This window comes from Phyllobates terribilis, unplaced genomic scaffold, assembly GCF_046119375.1.
Source record: "Phyllobates terribilis strain yellow unplaced genomic scaffold, ASM4611937v1 Scaffold_12__6_contigs__length_324123572, whole genome shotgun sequence".
Classification (NCBI taxonomy): Eukaryota; Metazoa; Chordata; class Amphibia; order Anura; family Dendrobatidae; genus Phyllobates; species Phyllobates terribilis.
The window spans coordinates 315517545-315535250 of record NW_027362772.1 but is presented as its reverse complement, the minus strand read 5'-3'; the positions used below and the strand labels follow the sequence as shown (position 1 = coordinate 315535250).

Below are 17706 nucleotides of genomic sequence, written 5' to 3'. Positions count from 1 at the left end.
TGAAGGCAGCGCAGAGTGTCTGCAGGAGAAGATGTGGAGGTGCAGGGGGCAGCGCAGTGTGTGTCTGCGGGAGAAGATGTGGAGGTGCAGGGGGCAGCGCAGAGTGTCTGCGGGAGAAGATGTGGAGGTGCAGGGGGCAGCACTGAGTGTCTGCAGGAGAAGATGTGGAGGTGCTGGAGGCAGCGCAGAGTGTGTCTGCGGGAGAAGATGTGGAGGTGCAGGGGGCAGCACTGAGTGTGTCTGCGGGGGAAGATGTGGAGGTGCAGGGGGCAGCGCAGTGTGTGTCTGCGGGAGAAGATGTGGAGGTGCAGGGGGCAGCGCAGAGTGTCTGCAGGAGAAGATGTGGAGGTGCAGGGGGCAGCGCAGAGTGTCTGCGGGAGAAGATGTGGAGGTGCAGGGGGCAGCGCAGAGTATCTGCGGGAGAAGATGTGGAGGTGCAGGGGGCAGCGCTGAGTGTGTGTCTGCGGGAGAAGATGTGGAGGTGCTGGAGGCAGCGCAGAGTGTCTGCGGGAGAAGATGTGGAGGTGCAGGGGGCAGCGCAGAGTGTCTGCGGGAGAAGATGTGGAGGTGCAGGGGGCAGTGCAGAGTGTCTGCGGGAGAAGATGTGGAGGTGCAGGGGGCAGCGCAGTGTGTGTCTGCGGGAGAAGATGTGGAGGTGCAGGGGGTAATGCAGAGTGTCTGCGGGAGAAGATGTGGAGGTGCAGGGGGCAGCGCAGTGTGTGTCTGCGGGAGAAGATGTGGAGGTGCAGGGGGCAGCGCACAGTGTCTGCGGGAGAAGATGTGGAGGTGCAGGGGGCAGCGCAGAGTGTCTGCGGGAGAAGATGTGGAGGTGCAGGGGGCAGCGCAGAGTGTCTGCGGGAGAAGATGTGGAGGTGCAGGGGGCAGCGCAGTGTGTGTCTGCGGGAGAAGATGTGGAGGTGCAGGGGGCAGCGCAGAGTGTCTGCGGAAGAAGATGTGGAGGTGCAGGGGGCAGCGCAGTGTGTGTCTGCGGGAGAAGATGTGGAGGTGCAGGGGGCAGCGCACAGTGTCTGCGGGAGAAGATGTGGAGGTGCAGGGGGCAGCGCGGAGTGTGTCTGCGGGAGAAGATGTGGAGGTGCAGGGGGCAATGCAGAGTGTCTGCGGGAGAAGATGTGGAGGTGCTGGAGGCAGCGCAGAGTGTCTGCGGGAGAAGATGTGGAGGTGCTGGAGGCAGCGCAGAGTGTCTGCGGGAGAAGATGTGGAGGTGCTGGAGGCAGCGCAGAGTGTCTGCGGGAGAAGATGTGGAGGTGCTGGAGGCAGCGCGGAGTGTCTGCGGGAGAAGATGTGGAGGTGCTGGAGGCAGCGTGGAGTGTCTGCGGGAGAAGATGTGGAGGTGCTGGAGGCAGCGTGGAGTGTCTGCGGGAGAAGATGTGGAGGTGCTGGAGGCAGCGTGGAGTGTCTGCGGGAGAAGATGTAAAGGTACAGGGGGCAGCACAGAGTGTCTGCGGGAGAAGATGTGGAGGTGCAGGGGGCAGCGCAGAGTGTCTGCGGGAGAAGATGTGGAGGTGCAGGGGGGCCACGTGGAGTGTCTGCAGGAGAAGATGTGGAGGTGCAGGGGGCAGCGCGGAGTGTGTCTGCAGGAGAAGATGTGGAGGTGCAGGGGGCAGCGCAGTGTGTGTCTGCGGGAGAAGATGTGGAGGTGCTGGAGACAGCGCAGAGTGTCTGCGGGAGAAGATGTGGAGGTGCAGGGGGCAGCGCGGAGTGTCTGTGGGAGAAGATGTGGAGGTGCAGGGGGCAGCGCAGAGTGTCTGCGGTAGAAGATGTGGAGGTGCTGGAGGCAGCGCAGAGTATCTGCGGGAGAAGATGTGGAGGTGCAGGGGGCAGCGCTGAGTGTGTGTCTGCGGGAGAAGATGTGGAGGTGCTGGAGGCAGCGCAGAGTGTCTGCGGGAGAAGATGTGGAGGTGCAGGGGGCAGCACTGAGTGTCTGCGGGAGAAGATGTGGAGGTGCAGGGGGCAGCACTGAGTGTCTGCGGGAGAAGATGTGGAGGTGCTGGAGGCAGCGCAGAGTGTGTGTCTGCGGGAGAAGATATGGAGGTGCTGGAGGCAGCGCAGAGTGTCTGCGGGAGAAGATCTGGAGGTGCAGGGGGCAGCGCTGAGTGTGTGTCTGCGGGAGAAGATGTGGAGGTGCAGGGGGCAGCGCAGAGTGTGTCTGCGGGAGAAGATGTGGAGGTGCAGGGGGCAGCACTGAGTGTGTCTGCGGGAGAAGATGTGGAGGTGCAGGGGGCAGCGCTGAGTGTGTGTCTGCGGGAGAAGATGTGGAGGTGCAGGGGGCAGCGCAGTGTGTGTCTGCGGGAGAAGATGTGGAGGTGCAAGGGGCAGTGCTGAGTGTCTGCGGGAGAAGATGTGGAGGTGCAGGGGGCAGCGCAGAGTGTCTGCGGGAGAAGATGTGGAGGTGCTGGAGGCAGCGCAGAGTGTCTGCGGGAGAAGATGTGGAGGTGCAGGGGGCAGCACTGAGTGTCTGCGGGAGAAGATGTGGAGGTGCTGGAGGCAGCGCAGAGTATCTGCGGGAGAAGATGTGGAGGTGCAGGGGGCAGCGCAGAGTGTGTCTGCGGGGGAAGATGTGGAGGTGCTGGGGGCAATGCAGAGTGTCTGCGGGAGAAGATGTGGAGGTGCAGGGGGCAATGCAGAGTGTCTGCGGGAGAAGATGTGGAGGTGCAGGGGGCAGCGCGGAGTGTGTGTCTGCAGGAGAAGATGTGGAGGTGCAGGGGGCAGCGCGGAGTGTCTGCAGGAGAAGATGTGGAGGTGCAGGGGGCAGCGCAGTGTGTGTCTGCGGGAGAAGATGTGGAGGTGCAGGGGGCAGCGCGGAGTCTGCAGGAGAAGATGTGGAGGTGCAGGGGGCAGCGTGGAGTGTGTCTGCGGGAGAAGATGTGGAGGTGCAGGGGGCAGCGCAGAGTGTGTCTGCGGGAGAAGATGTGGAGGTGCAGGGGGCAGCGCAGAGTCTGCAGGAGAAGATGTGGAGGTGCTGGAGGCAGCGCAGATTATCTGCGGGAGAAGATGTGGAGGTGCAGGAGGCAGCGCTGAGTGTGTGTCTGCGGGAGAAGATGTGGAGGTGCTGAAGGCAGCGCAGAGTGTCTGCAGGAGAAGATGTGGAGGTGCAGGGGGCAGCGCGGAGTGTCTGCAGGAGAAGATGTGGAGGTGCAGGGGGCAGCGCAGTGTGTGTCTGCGGGAGAAGATGTGGAGGTGCAGGGGGCAGCGCGGAGTCTGCAGGAGAAGATGTGGAGGTGCAGGGGGCAGCGTGGAGTGTGTCTGCGGGAGAAGATGTGGAGGTGCAGGGGGCAGCGCAGAGTGTGTCTGCGGGAGAAGATGTGGAGGTGCAGGGGGCAGCGCAGAGTCTGCAGGAGAAGATGTGGAGGTGCTGGAGGCAGCGCAGATTATCTGCGGGAGAAGATGTGGAGGTGCAGGAGGCAGCGCTGAGTGTGTGTCTGCGGGAGAAGATGTGGAGGTGCTGAAGGCAGCGCAGAGTGTCTGCAGGAGAAGATGTGGAGGTGCAGGGGGCAGCGCAGTGTGTGTCTGCGGGAGAAGATGTGGAGGTGCAGGGGGCAGCGCGGAGTCTGCAGGAGAAGATGTGGAGGTGCAGGGGGCAGCGTGGAGTGTGTCTGCGGGAGAAGATGTGGAGGTGCAGGGGGCAGCGCAGAGTGTGTCTGCGGGAGAAGATGTGGAGGTGCAGGGGGCAGCGCAGAGTCTGCAGGAGAAGATGTGGAGGTGCTGGAGGCAGCGCAGATTATCTGCGGGAGAAGATGTGGAGGTGCAGGAGGCAGCGCTGAGTGTGTGTCTGCGGGAGAAGATGTGGAGGTGCTGAAGGCAGCGCAGAGTGTCTGCAGGAGAAGATGTGGAGGTGCAGGGGGCAGCGCGGAGTGTCTGCAGGAGAAGATGTGGAGGTGCAGGGGGCAGCGCAGTGTGTGTCTGCGGGAGAAGATGTGGAGGTGCAGGGGGCAGCGCGGAGTCTGCAGGAGAAGATGTGGAGGTGCAGGGGGCAGCGTGGAGTGTGTCTGCGGGAGAAGATGTGGAGGTGCAGGGGGCAGCGCAGAGTGTGTCTGCGGGAGAAGATGTGGAGGTGCAGGGGGCAGCGCAGAGTCTGCAGGAGAAGATGTGGAGGTGCTGGAGGCAGCGCAGATTATCTGCGGGAGAAGATGTGGAGGTGCAGGAGGCAGCGCTGAGTGTGTGTCTGCGGGAGAAGATGTGGAGGTGCTGAAGGCAGCGCAGAGTGTCTGCAGGAGAAGATGTGGAGGTGCAGGGGGCAGCGCAGAGTATCTGCGGGAGAAGATGTGGAGGTGCAGGGGGCAGCGCTGAGTGTGTGTCTGCGGGAGAAGATGTGGAGGTGCTGGAGACAGCGCAGACTGTCTGCGGGAGAAGATGTGGAGGTGCAGGGGGCAGCACTGAGTGTCTCCGGGAGAAGATGTGGAGGTGCTGGAGGCAGCGCAGAGTGTGTCTGCGGGAGAAGATGTGGAGGTGCAGGGGGCAGCGCGGAGTGTCTGCGGGAGAAGATGTGGAGGTGCAGGGGGCAGCGCAGAGTGTCTGCGGGAGAAGATGTGGAGGTGCTGGAGGCAGCGCATAGTATCTGCGGGAGAAGATGTGGAGGTGCAGGGGGCAGCGCTGAGTGTGTGTCTGCGGGAGAAGATGTGGAGGTGCTGGAGGCAGCGCAGAGTGTGTCTGCGGGAGAAGATGTGGAGGTGCTGGAGACAGCGCAGTGTGTGTCTGCGGGAGAAGATGTGGAGGTGCAGGGGGCAGCGCGGAGTGTCTGTGGGAGAAGATGTGGAGGTGCAGGGGGCAGCGCAGAGTGTCTGCGGGAGAAGATGTGGAGGTGCTGGAGGCAGCGCAGAGTATCTGCGGGAGAAGATGTGGAGGTGCAGGGGGCAGCGCTGAGTGTGTGTCTGCGGGAGAAGATGTGGAGGTGCTGGAGGCAGCGCAGAGTGTCTGCGGGAGAAGATGTGGAGGTGCAGGGGGCAGCACTGAGTGTCTGCGGGAGAAGATGTGGAGGTGCAGGGGGCAGCACTGAGTGTCTGCGGGAGAAGATGTGGAGGTGCTGGAGGCAGCGCAGAGTGTGTGTCTGCGGGAGAAGATATGGAGGTGCTGGAGGCAGCGCAGAGTGTCTGCGGGAGAAGATGTGGAGGTGCAGGGGGCAGCGCTGAGTGTGTGTCTGCGGGAGAAGATGTGGAGGTGCAGGGGGCAGCGCAGAGTGTGTCTGCGGGAGAAGATGTGGAGGTGCAGGGGGCAGCGCTGAGTGTGTGTCTGCGGGAGAAGATGTGGAGGTGCAGGGGGCAGCGCTGAGTGTGTGTCTGCGGGAGAAGATGTGGAGGTGCAGGGGGCAGCGCTGAGTGTGTGTCTGCGGGAGAAGATGTGGAGGTGCAGGGGGCAGCGCAGTGTGTGTCTGCGGAAGAAGATGTGGAGGTGCAAGGGGCAGCGCTGAGTGTCTGCGGGAGAAGATGTGGAGGTGCAGGGGGCAGCGTAGAGTGTCTGCGGGAGAAGATGTGGAGGTGCTGGAGGCAGCGCAGAGTGTCTGCGGGAGAAGATGTGGAGGTGCAGGGGGCAGCACTGAGTGTCTGCGGGAGAAGATGTGGAGGTGCTGGAGGCAGCGCAGAGTATCTGCGGGAGAAGATGTGGAGGTGCAGGGGGCAGCGCAGAGTGTGTCTGCGGGGGAAGATGTGGAGGTGCTGGGGGCAGCGCGGAGTGGAGTGTGTGTCTGCGGGAGAAGATGTGAAGGTGCAGGGGGCAATGCAGAGTGTCTGCGGGAGAAGATGTGGAGGTGCAGGGGGCAGCGCGGAGTGTGTGTCTGCAGGAGAAGATGTGGAGGTGCAGGGGGCAGCGCGGAGTGTCTGCAGGAGAAGATGTGGAGGTGCAGGGGGCAGCGCAGAGTGTCTGCGGGAGAAGATGTGGAGGTGCAGGGGGCAGCGCGGAGTCTGCAGGAGAAGATGTGGAGGTGCAGGGGGCAGCGTGGAGTGTGTCTGCGGGAGAAGATGTGGAGGTGCAGGGGGCAGCGCAGAGTGTGTCTGCGGGAGAAGATGTGGAGGTGCAGGGGACAGCGCAGAGTGTCTGCAGGAGAAGATGTGGAGGTGCTGGAGGCAGCGCAGATTATCTGCGGGAGAAGATGTGGAGGTGCAGGAGGCAGCGCTGAGTGTGTGTCTGCGGGAGAAGATGTGGAGGTGCTGAAGGCAGCGCAGAGTGTCTGCAGGAGAAGATGTGGAGGTGCAGGGGGCAGCGCAGAGTATCTGCGGGAGAAGATGTGTAGGTGCAGGGGGCAGCGCTGAGTGTGTGTCTGCGGGAGAAGATGTGGAGGTGCTGGAGGCAGCGCAGACTGTCTGCGGGAGAAGATGTGGAGGTGCAGGGGGCAGCACTGAGTGTCTGCGGGAGATGATGTGGAGGTGCTGGAGGCAGCGCAGAGTGTGTCTGCGGGAGAAGATGTGGAGGTGCAGGGGGCAGCGCGGAGTGTCTGCGGGAGAAGATGTGGAGGTGCAGGGGGCAGCGCAGAGTGTCTGCGGGAGAAGATGTGGAGGTGCTGGAGGCAGCGCAGAGTATCTGCGGGAGAAGATGTGGAGGTGCAGGGGGCAGCGCTGAGTGTGTGTCTGCGGGAGAAGATGTGGAGGTGCTGGAGGCAGCGCAGAGTGTCTGCGGGAGAAGATGTGGAGGTGCAGGGGGCAGCACTGAGTGTCTGCGGGAGAAGATGTGGAGGTGCAGGGGGCAGCGCTGAGTGTGTCTGCGGGAGAAGATGTGGAGGTGCAGGGGGCAGCGCGGAGTGTCTGCGGGAGAAGATGTGGAGGTGCAGGGGGCAGCGCGGAGTGTCTGCGGGAGATGATGTGGAGGTGCAGGAGGCAGCGCAGAGTGTCTGCGGGAGATGATGTGGAGGTGCTGGAGGCAGCGCAGAGTGTCTGCGGGAGATGATGTGGAGGTGCTGGAGGCAGCGTGGAGTGTCTGCGGGAGAAGATGTGGAAGTGCAGGGGGCAGCACTGAGTGTCTGCGGGAGAAGATGTGGAGGTGCAGGGGGCAGCGCGGTGTGTCTGCGGGAGAAGATGTGCAGGGGGCAGCGCTGAGTGTGTGTCTGCGGTAGAAGATGAAGATGTGGAGGTGCAGGGGGCAGCGCGGAGTGTCTGCGGGAGAAGATGTGGAGGTGCAGGGGGCAGCGCGGAGTGTCTGCGGGAGATGATGTGGAGGTGCAGGAGGCAGCGCAGAGTGTCTGCGGGAGATGATGTGGAGGTGCTGGAGGCAGCGCAGAGTGTCTGCGGGAGATGATGTGGAGGTGCTGGAGATGATGTGGAGGTGCTGGAGGCAGCGCAGAGTGTCTGCGGGAGATGATGTGGAGGTGCTGGAGGCAGCGCAGAGTGTCTGCGGGAGATGATGTGGAGGTGCAGGGGGCAGCGCAGAGTGTCTGCGGGAAATTATGTGGAGGTGCTGGAGGCAGCGCGGAGTGTCTGCGGGAGATGATGTGGAGGTGCAGGAGGCAGCGTGGAGTGTCTGCGGGAGATGATGTGGAGGTCCTGAGGCAGCGTGGAGTGTGTGTTTATGGGATGTCGTGTGCGGCTGCAGGATGTTGTGTATGGGTCAGATATAACAGTGCATATTCTTGCTCATGTTTTGCTGCTCTGAGCAGAGGTTGCGCTTCATTGTGTCAGTAACAAGTTTCTTTCTATCTCTTTATTTTCTTCTTTTTCACCATTTGGCCTAGAAGATTCCAAACTGTACCAAACGAATGAGCTGGCGGCAGCGTACCCCGAGTCCAGATACAGCTCAGAATATTTCATCAGTGAGTATTGCTGGAGTCCATCTGAACTTAGTGGCTTTATTCACTAGGACTGTCAGAGTGGGAGGTTCGGGATTCAGATTGTCCTACAGAGGTTTCCATAGCCCAATCCACAATCCAGTTCTATGAATTTGTTGTAACCTCATGTGTGCATAGTCCCATGCAGGTTTTGCAGCGTGCTATTACGCCATGTCTGCACCTTCCCATCGTGCAGCGTGCTATTGCGCCATGTCTGCACCTTCTCATCGTGCAGCGTGCTATTGCGCCATGTCTGCACCTTCTCATGGTGCAGCGTGCTATTGCGCCATGTCTGCGTCTTCTCATCGTGCAGCGTGCTATTGCGCCATGTCTGCGCCTTGTCATCGTGCAGCGTGCTATTGCGCCATGTCCGCGCCTTCTCATCGTGCAGCGTGCTATTGCGCCATGTCTGCGCCTTCTCATCGTGCAGCATGCTATTGCGCCATGTCTGCTCCTTCTCATCGTGCAGCGTGCTATTACGCCATGTCTGCGCCTTCTCATCGTGCAGCGTGCTATTGCGCCATGTCTGCGCCTTCTCATCGTGCAGCGTGCTATTGCGCCATGTCTGCGCCTTCTCATCGTGCAGTGTGCTATTGCGCCATGTCTGCGCCTTCTCATCGTGCAGCGTGCTATTGCGCCATGTCTGCGCCTTCTCATCGTGCAGCGTGCTATTGCGCCATGTCTGCGCCTTCTCATGGTGCAGCGTGCTATTGCGCCATGTCTGCGTCTTCTCATCGTGCAGCGTGCTATTGCGCCATGTCTGCGCCTTGTCATCGTGCAGCGTGCTATTGCGCCATGTCCGCGCCTTCTCATCGTGCAGCGTGCTATTGCGCCATGTCCGCGCCTTCTCATCGTGCAGCGTGCTATTGCGCCATGTCTGCTCCTTCTCATCGTGCAGCGTGCTATTACGCCATGTCTGCGCCTTCTCATCGTGCAGCGTGCTATTGCGCCATGTCTGCGCCTTCTCACCGTGCAGCGTGCCATTGCGCCATGTCTGCGCCTTCTCATCGTGCAGCGTGCTATTGCGCCATGTCTGCGCCTTCTCATCGTGCAGCGTGCTATTGCGCCATGTCTGCGCCTTCTCATCGTGCAGTGTGCTATTGCGCCATGTCTGCGCCTTCTCATCGTGCAGCGTGCTATTGCGCCATGTCTGCGCCTTCTCATCGTGCAGCGTGCTATTGCGCCATGTCTGCGCCTTCTCATCGTGCTGCGTGCTATTGCGCCATGTCTGCGCCTTCTCATCGTGCAGCGTGCTATTGCGCCATATCTGCGCCTTCTCATCGTGCAGCGTGCTATTGCGCCATGTCTGCGCCTTCTCATCGTGCTGCGTGCTATTGCGCCATGTCTGCGCCTTCTCATCGTGCAGCGTGCTATTGCGCCATGTCTGCGCCTTCTCATCGTGCAGCGTGCTATTGCGCCATGTCTGCGCCTTCTCATCGTGCTGCGTGCTATTGCGCCATGTCTGCGCCTTCTCATCGTGCAGCGTGCTATTGCGCCATGTCTGCGCCTTCTCATCGTGCAGCGTGCTATTGCGCCATGTCTGCGCCTTCTCATCGTGCTGCGTGCTATTGCGCCATGTCTGCGCCTTCTCATCGTGCAGCGTGCTATTGCGCCATGTGTGCTCCTTCTCATCGTGCAGCGTGCTATTACGCCATGTCTGCGCCTTCTCATCGTGCAGCGTACTATTGCGCCATGTCTGCGCCTTCTCATCGTGCAGCGTGCTATTGCGCCATGTCTGCGCCTTCTCATCGTGCTATTGCGCCATGTGTGCTCCTTCTCATCGTGCAGCGTGCTATTACGCCATGTCTGCTCCTTCTCATTGTGCAGCGTGCTATTGTTCCATGTCTGCGCCTTCTCATCGTGCAGCGTGCTATTGCGTCATGTCTGCGCCTTCTCATCGTGCAGCGTGCTATTGCGTCATGTCTGCGTCTTCTCATCGTGCAGCGTGCTATTGCGCCATGTCTGCGCCTTCTCATCGTGCAGCGTGCTATTGCGCCATGTGTGCTCCTTCTCATCGTGCAGCGTGCTATTGCGCCATGTCTGCGCCTTCTCATCGTGCAGCGTGCTATTGCGCCATGTCTGCGCCTTCTCATCGTGCAGCGTGCTATTACGCCATGTCTGCGCCTTCTCATCGTGCAGCGTGCTATTGCGCCATGTCTGCGCCTTCTCATCGTGCTGCGTGCTATTGCGCCATGTCTGCGCCCTATCATCGTGCAGCTTGCTATTGCGCCATGTCTGCGCCTTCTCATCGTGCAGCGTGCTATTGCGCCATGTCTGCGCCCTCTCATCGTGCAGCGTGCTATTGCGCCATGTCTGCGCCTTCTCATCGTGCAGCGTGCTATTGCGCCATGTCTGCGCCTTCTCATCGTGCAGCGTGCTATTGCGCCATGTCTGCGCCTTCTCATCGTGCAGCATGCTATTGCGCCATGTCTGCGCCTTCTCATCGTGCAGCGTGCTATTGCGCCATGTCTGCGCCTTCTCATCGTGCAGCGTGCTGTTGCGCCATGTCTGCATCTTCGTTTCATAAATTGTGACCAATGTTGCAGGTTACGGTGTAGAGCATCCGCAGTGTGTCCCGCCATCCGAGTTCTCCGAGCCCAGCTTCATCACCGAGTCCTACCAGACCCTGCACCCCATCAGTTCAGAAGAGCTCTTGTCTCTGAAATATGAGACTGAATACCCCTCTCCACTACTGCGAGACCCCTTACCACCGGACTCGCTCCAAGGAGACTACTTCACTATCAAGCAGGAGGTGGTGTCTCCAGATAACATGTGCGTGGCGCGGATCAGCCGAGGTAAGAGCTTCTGCCAAGACATCGGGGGGGAGGAGGGATATGCAGCCGATCACTGACCGTAATGTAATAAAGACTCATCAAGTGATTCACTGATTCCTAAGTGATCAGTCTGCAAAATGGAGATTAGCGGCTTCTGATCATGTGCGGATCCAGTCAGCTGCAAGGACGACTCCCAGCTAGAAATGTGTAGGAAATAGGAGTGTTGTAGATCCATCTCCGTAAAGCAGTGCGTCATCGAGTGTAGAATAGGAAGAAGAAAGCGATGTAATGCAGCAGCTTGGCCACTAGTTTCCGTTTTGTGTATGCAGCTCCTGTGCAGATCTATCCTGTGCAGAGTTCCTCTATGGATCTGCGATGTGCTGCTTGCTGCCGGTTAATGCCTGCCTCACGTCTGCGGTATTGATCCTCTCTCCTCTTTTCGGTCAGGTAAACTCGGTGGACAGGAGTCATTTGAAAGCATTGAGAGTCACGATAGCTGTGACCGTCTCACTCAGTCCTGGAGCAGTCACTCGTCCTACAACAGCCTGCAGCGCGTCCCCTCATACGACAGCTTTGACTCTGAGGACTACCAGCCGGCACTGCCCAACCACAAACCCAAAGGAACATTCAAGGACTATGTGAGAGACCGAGCCGAGCTGAATAAAGACAAACCGGTCATCCCCGCTGCCGCCCTGGCTGGATACACAGGTGAGACTGTTACCAGAGCTTAAGTGACTGTGGGGGCTAACGCCGAGCCGAGCATCACTGCAGCCCGCTCCACCTGCACAATAGTTGAATGCCTGAGATTCCAACTGCAGCAGGTATCTAAGGCGAGATGTGGGCTGCAGCCTGGTAGTGAGCAGGTGGTGAGGAGCGATCGCCCTCACCGCTGCAGGTTTCTAAATTGGGTCATGATTTTTTTGTGTCTGATAAGTCAACCTGAAGCTGCATCTCAGACAACCTCAAACGCTGCTGTGGGGGGTTTATTTTCCGTTACAAGTCACTTTCACACCTTCTTGTGTGACTGATGTGATCATATCCGAGGTGCTGAGACCCAAGTGCAGCTCGCCAAGCACACAGAAGAGGTGTTAGCCGAACACAGGCTGCCAGCGTGTCACAAAAAGTCACAACGGATCGCAGCTGATAAGAAGTATAATGTGTGTGTATAGATATAAGTATATATATATAATATAGACCTGTGCTACCAGGTCACGTAGGAAAGCGAAAACCCACCATCACAACTGACAATCTGATTGGTGGCTGTGGGCGGCGGGGCGGTACATTCATATTTATCACCGCAACGAGAAGGACAATACTAAAAGTGGAATAAAAAAGTGTAATAATACATCCACCATGTAATCACCTAGAGGAGCGTGGACAGGCGGCGGCCCGCACGGTCTGGAAAGAGCAGGGCAGAGTGCTTGTGGTGGAAGGACGTCACGGGAGGGCGTCTTAGGAGAGAGCAGGGCAGAGTGCTTGTGGTGGAAGGACGTCACGGGAGGGCGTCTTAGGAGAGAGCAGGGCAGAGTGCTTGTGGTGGAAGGACGTCACGGGAGGGCGTCTTAGGAGAGAGCAGGGCAGAGTGCTTGTGGTGGAAGGACGTCACGGGAGGGCGTCTTAGGAGAGAGCAGGGCAGAGTGCTTGTGGTGGAAGGACGTCACGGGAGGGCGTCTTAGGAGAGAGCAGGGCAGAGTGCTTGTGGTGGAAGGACGTCACGGGAGGGCGTCTTAGGAGAGAGCAGGGCAGAGTGCTTGTGGTGGAAGGACGTCACGGGAGGGCGTCTTAGGAGAGAGCAGGGCAGAGTGCTTGTGGTGGAAGGACGTCACGGGAGGGCGTCTTAGGAGAGAGCAGGGCAGAGTGCTTGTGGTGGAAGGACGTCACGGGAGGGCGTCTTAGGAGAGAGCAGGGCAGAGTGCTTGTGGTGGAAGGACGTCACGGGAGGGCGTCTTAGGAGGGCGTGCTGGGGTCAGGTCAAGTGATGTCACCTAGCTGAGCTGGACAAAGATGCAGAAAGTGGAGGGACACATCGCAATGCCAGAAGTGAGGAATATACCAATGTAGGGAGGAGGACGGCGACCCCTGCTCACGTGTATACATGCAGTAGAAGGAAAGGACAGAGAAAGAGTCGGGAGAGAAGGAATGAGGGACTGAAAGGGGAGAGAACAAAAAGGAGCGTAAGATTGGGGAACCAGGTACTTGCCAGCCTAGTGGTTCAGGGCTGAACAGTTACTGATTCTGTGACAATGAGAACAATACATGTGAATCCATGCAAAGAAAATTAGGGCAGAATACTGATAGTGTAATGACCGGTACAGAATAAGAAATAAAAGATACTGGCCGGGATGGACAGACACCAGGTTAAATCGGTATATAATGGTCCTGATTAAGACCAAGGTGGGCAGGGTATATAAGGTGTGGAGCAAGAACTCTCAAGTAATTTCACTTGGATATTGCCCAGTCTTGGTCTTGGGACCTGCTTGATGTCTTGATATTTTAGCTGGGTTGTTTGGTTGTCAGTCATCAGCTTTGCTCTGTCCATCAAATTGCAAATTTTCACCTACTTTCACTTTTTTTGTATTACAAGAAATAATAAATGGTCTCTCCCCTCTGTGCGGGGTGTGAGGGACTCGTGTATCGCCACAGCCCCTCATTACTCCCCAGTCTCCCCTGTGTGCGGGGTGTGCGGGACTCGTGTATCACCACAGCCCCTCATTACTCCACAGTCTCCCCTCTGTGCGGGACTCGTGTATCACCACAGCCCCTCATTACTCCACAGTCTCCCCTCTGTGCGGGGTGTGAGGGACTCGTGTATCACCACAGCCCCTCATTACTCCCCAGTCTCCCCTGTGTGCGGGGTGTGAGGGACTCGTGTATCACCACAGCCTCTCATTACTCCACAGTCTCCCCTGTGTGCGGGACTCGTGTATCACCACAGCCCCTCATTACTCCACAGTCTCCCCTCTGTGCGGGGTGTGAGGGACTCGTGTATCACCACAGCCCCTCATTACTCCCCAGTCTCCCCTGTGTGCGGGGTGTGTGAGACTCGTGTATCACCACAGCCCCTCATTACTCCCCAGTCTCCCCTGTGTGCGGGGTGTGAGGGACTCGTGTATCACCACAGCCCCTCATTACTCCCCAGTCTCCCCTGTGTGCGGGGTGTGAGGGACTCGTGTATCACCACAGCCCCTCATTACTCCACAGTCTCCCCTGTGTGCGGGGTGTGAGGGACTCGTGTATCACCACAGCCCCTCATTACTCCCCAGTCTCCCCTGTGTGCGGGGTGTGAGGGACTCGTGTATCACCACAGCCCCTCATTACTCCACAGTCTCCCCTGTGTGCGGGACTCGTGTATCACCACAGCCCCTCATTACTCCACAGTCTCCCCTGTGTGCGGGACTCGTGTATCACCACAGCCCCTCATTACTCCACAGTCTCCCCTCTGTGCGGGGTGTGAGGGACTCGTGTATCACCACAGCCCCTCATTACTCCACAGTCTCCCCTGTGTGCGGGACTCGTGTATCACCACAGCCCCTCATTACTCCACAGTCTCCCCTCTGTGCGGGGTGTGAGGGACTCGTGTATCACCACAGCCCCTCATTACTCCACAGTCTCCCCTGTGTGCGGGACTCGTGTATCACCACAGCCCCTCATTACTCCACAGTCTCCCCTGTGTGCGGGACTCGTGTATCACCACAGCCTCTCATTACTCCACAGTCTCCCCTGTGTGCGGGACTCGTGTATCACCACAGCCCCTCATTACTCCCCAGTCTCCCCTGTGTGCAGGGTGCGAGGGACTCGTGTATCACCACAGCCCCTCATTACTCCCCAGTCTCCCCTGTGTGCGGGTGCGAGGGACTCGTGTATCACCACAGCCCCTCATTACTCCCCAGTCTCCCCTGTGTGCGGGGTGTGAGGGACTCGTGTATCACCACAGCCCCTCATTACTCCCCAGTCTCCCCTGTGTGCGGGTGTGAGGGACTCGTGTATCACCACAGCCCCTCATTACTCCACAGTCTCCCCTGTGTGCGGGGTGTGAGGGACTCGTGTATCACCACAGCCCCTCATTACTCCCCGGTCTCCCCTGTGTGCGGGATGTGAGGGACTCGTGTATCACCACAGCCCCTCATTACTCCACAGTCTCCCCTGTGTGCAGGGTGCGAGGGACTCGTGTATCACCACAGCCCCTCATTACTCCACAGTCTCCCCTGTGTGCGGGGTGTGAGGGACTCGTGTATCACCACAGCCCCTCATTACTCCCCAGTCTCCCCTATGTGCAGGGTGCGAGGGACTCGTGTATCACCACAGCCCCTCATTACTCCACAGTCTCCCCTGTGTGAGGGACTCGTGTATCACCACAGCCCCTCATTACTCCACAGTCTCCCCTGTGTGCGGGACTCGTGTATCACCACAGCCCCTCATTACTCCACAGTCTCCCCTCTGTGCGGGGTGTGAGGGACTCGTGTATCACCACAGCCCCTCATTACTCCACAGTCTCCCCTGTGTGCGGGGTGTGAGGGACTCGTGTATCACCACAGCCCCTCATTACTCCCCAGTCTCCCCTGTGTGCGGGGTGTGCGGGACTCGTGTATCACCACAGCCTCTCATTACTCCACAGTCTCCCCTGTGTGCGGGACTCGTGTATCACCACAGCCCCTCATTACTCCACAGTCTCCCCTCTGTGCGGGGTGTGAGGGACTCGTGTATCACCACAGCCCCTCATTACTCCACAGTCTCCCCTGTGTGCGGGGTGTGAGGGACTCGTGTATCACCACAGCCCCTCATTACTCCCCAGTCTCCCCTGTGTGCGGGGTGTGAGGGACTCGTGTATCACCACAGCCTCTCATTACTCCACAGTCTCCCCTGTGTGCGGGACTCGTGTATCACCACAGCCCCTCATTACTCCACAGTCTCCCCTGTGTGCGGGACTCGTGTATCACCACAGCCCCTCATTACTCCACAGTCTCCCCTCTGTGCGGGGTGTGAGGGACTCGTGTATCACCACAGCCCCTCATTACTCCACAGTCTCCCCTGTGTGCGGGACTCGTGTATCACCACAGCCCCTCATTACTCCACAGTCTCCCCTGTGTGCGGGACTCGTGTATCACCACAGCCCCTCATTACTCCACAGTCTCCCCTGTGTGCGGGGTGTGAGGGACTCGTGTATCACCACAGCCTCTCATTACTCCACAGTCTCCCCTGTGTGCGGGACTCGTGTATCACCACAGCCCCTCATTACTCCACAGTCTCCCCTGTGTGCAGGGTGCGAGGGACTCGTGTATCACCACAGCCCCTCATTACTCCCCAGTCTCCCCTGTGTGCGGGTGCGAGGGACTCGTGTATCACCACAGCCCCTCATTACTCCCCAGTCTCCCCTGTGTGCGGGGTGTGAGGGACTCGTGTATCACCACAGCCCCTCATTACTCCCCAGTCTCCCTTGTGTGCGGGTGTGAGGGACTCGTGTATCACCACAGCCCCTCATTACTCCACAGTCTCCCCTGTGTGCGGGGTGTGAGGGACTCGTGTATCACCACAGCCCCTCATTACTCCCCGGTCTCCCCTGTGTGCGGGATGTGAGGGACTCGTGTATCACCACAGCCCCTCATTACTCCACAGTCTCCCCTGTGTGCAGGGTGCGAGGGACTCGTGTATCACCACAGCCCCTCATTACTCCACAGTCTCCCCTGTGTGCGGGGTGTGAGGGACTCGTGTATCACCACAGCCCCTCATTACTCCCCAGTCTCCCCTATGTGCAGGGTGCGAGGGACTCGTGTATCACCACAGCCCCTCATTACTCCACAGTCTCCCCTGTGTGAGGGACTCGTGTATCACCACAGCCCCTCATTACTCCCCAGTCTCCCCTGTGTGCGGGATGTGAGGGACTCGTGTATCACCACAGCCCCTCATTACTCCCCAGTCTCCCCTCTGTGCGGGGTGTGAGGGACTCGTGTATCACCACAGCCCCTCATTACTCCCCAGTCTCCCCTATGTGCAGGGTGCGAGGGACTCGTGTATCACCACAGCCCCTCATTACTCCACAGTCTCCCCTGTGTGAGGGACTCGTGTATCACCACAGCCCCTCATTACTCCCCAGTCTCCCCTGTGTGCGGGTGTGAGGGACTCGTGTATCACCACAGCCCCTCATTACTCCCCAGTCTCCCCTCTGTGCGGGGTGTGAGGGACTCGTGTATCACCACAGCCCCTCATTACTCCACAGTCTCCCCTGTGTGCAGGGTGTGAGGGACTCGTGTATCACCACAGCCCCTCATTACTCCCCAGTCTCCCCTCTGTGCGGGGTGTGAGGGACTCGTGTATCACCACAGCCCCTCATTACTCCCCAGTCTCCCCTGTGTGCGGGGTGTGAGGGACTCGTGTATCACCACAGCCCCTCATTACTCCCCAGTCTCCCCTGTGTGCGGGGTGTGAGGGACTCGTGTATCACCACAGCCCCTCATTACTCCACAGTCTCCCCTGTGTGCGGGGTGTGAGGGACTCGTGTATCACCACAGCCCCTCATTACTCCCCAGTCTCCCCTGTGTGCGGGGTGTGAGGGACTCGTGTATCACCACAGCCCCTCATTACTCCCCAGTCTCCCCTCTGTGCGGGGTGTGAGGGACTCGTGTATCACCACAGCCCCTCATTACTCCACAGTCTCCCCTGTGTGCGGGACTCGTGTATCACCACAGCCCCTCATTACTCCCCAGTCTCCCCTGTGTGCGGGGTGTGAGGGACTCGTGTATCACCACAGCCCCTCATTACTCCACAGTCTCCCCTGTGTGCGGGGTGTGAGGGACTCGTGTATCACCACAGCCCCTCATTACTCCCCAGTCTCCCCTGTGTGCGGGTGTGAGGGACTCGTGTATCACCACAGCCCCTCATTACTCCACAGTCTCCCCTGTGTGCGGGTGTGAGGGACTCGTGTATCACCACAGCCCCTCATTACTCCACAGTCTCCTATGTGTGCGGGGTGTGAGGGACTCGTGTATCGCCACAGCCCCTCATTACTCCCCAGTCTCCCCTGTGTGCGGGGTGTGAGGGACTCGTGTATCACCACAGCCCCTCATTACTCCACAGTCTCCCCTGTGTGCGGGGTGTGAGGGACTCGTGTATCACCACAGCCCATCATTACTCCCCAGTCTCCCCTGTGTGCGGGGTGTGAGGGACTCG

The 17706-nt window shown here is 59.2% G+C and overlaps 1 protein-coding gene across 4 annotated transcripts in view; it reads left to right on the top strand.

Annotated features, from left to right (window-relative positions):
- The window catches only part of ETS1 (ETS proto-oncogene 1, transcription factor), a 273539-nt gene that overhangs the window by 236366 nt on the left and 19467 nt on the right, over nt 1-17706 (top strand). For 2 of the 4 annotated variants that reach the window (XM_073657429.1, XM_073657431.1), the window contains 3 exons: nt 7676-7753; nt 10315-10563; nt 10990-11250. In XM_073657429.1, the coding sequence (XP_073513530.1) occupies nt 7676-7753; nt 10315-10563; nt 10990-11250 (588 nt within the window). The remainder of the gene's footprint in view (nt 1-7675; nt 7754-10314; nt 10564-10989; nt 11251-17706) is intronic. The other 2 variants (XM_073657430.1, XM_073657432.1) reach the window with 1 other exon arrangement.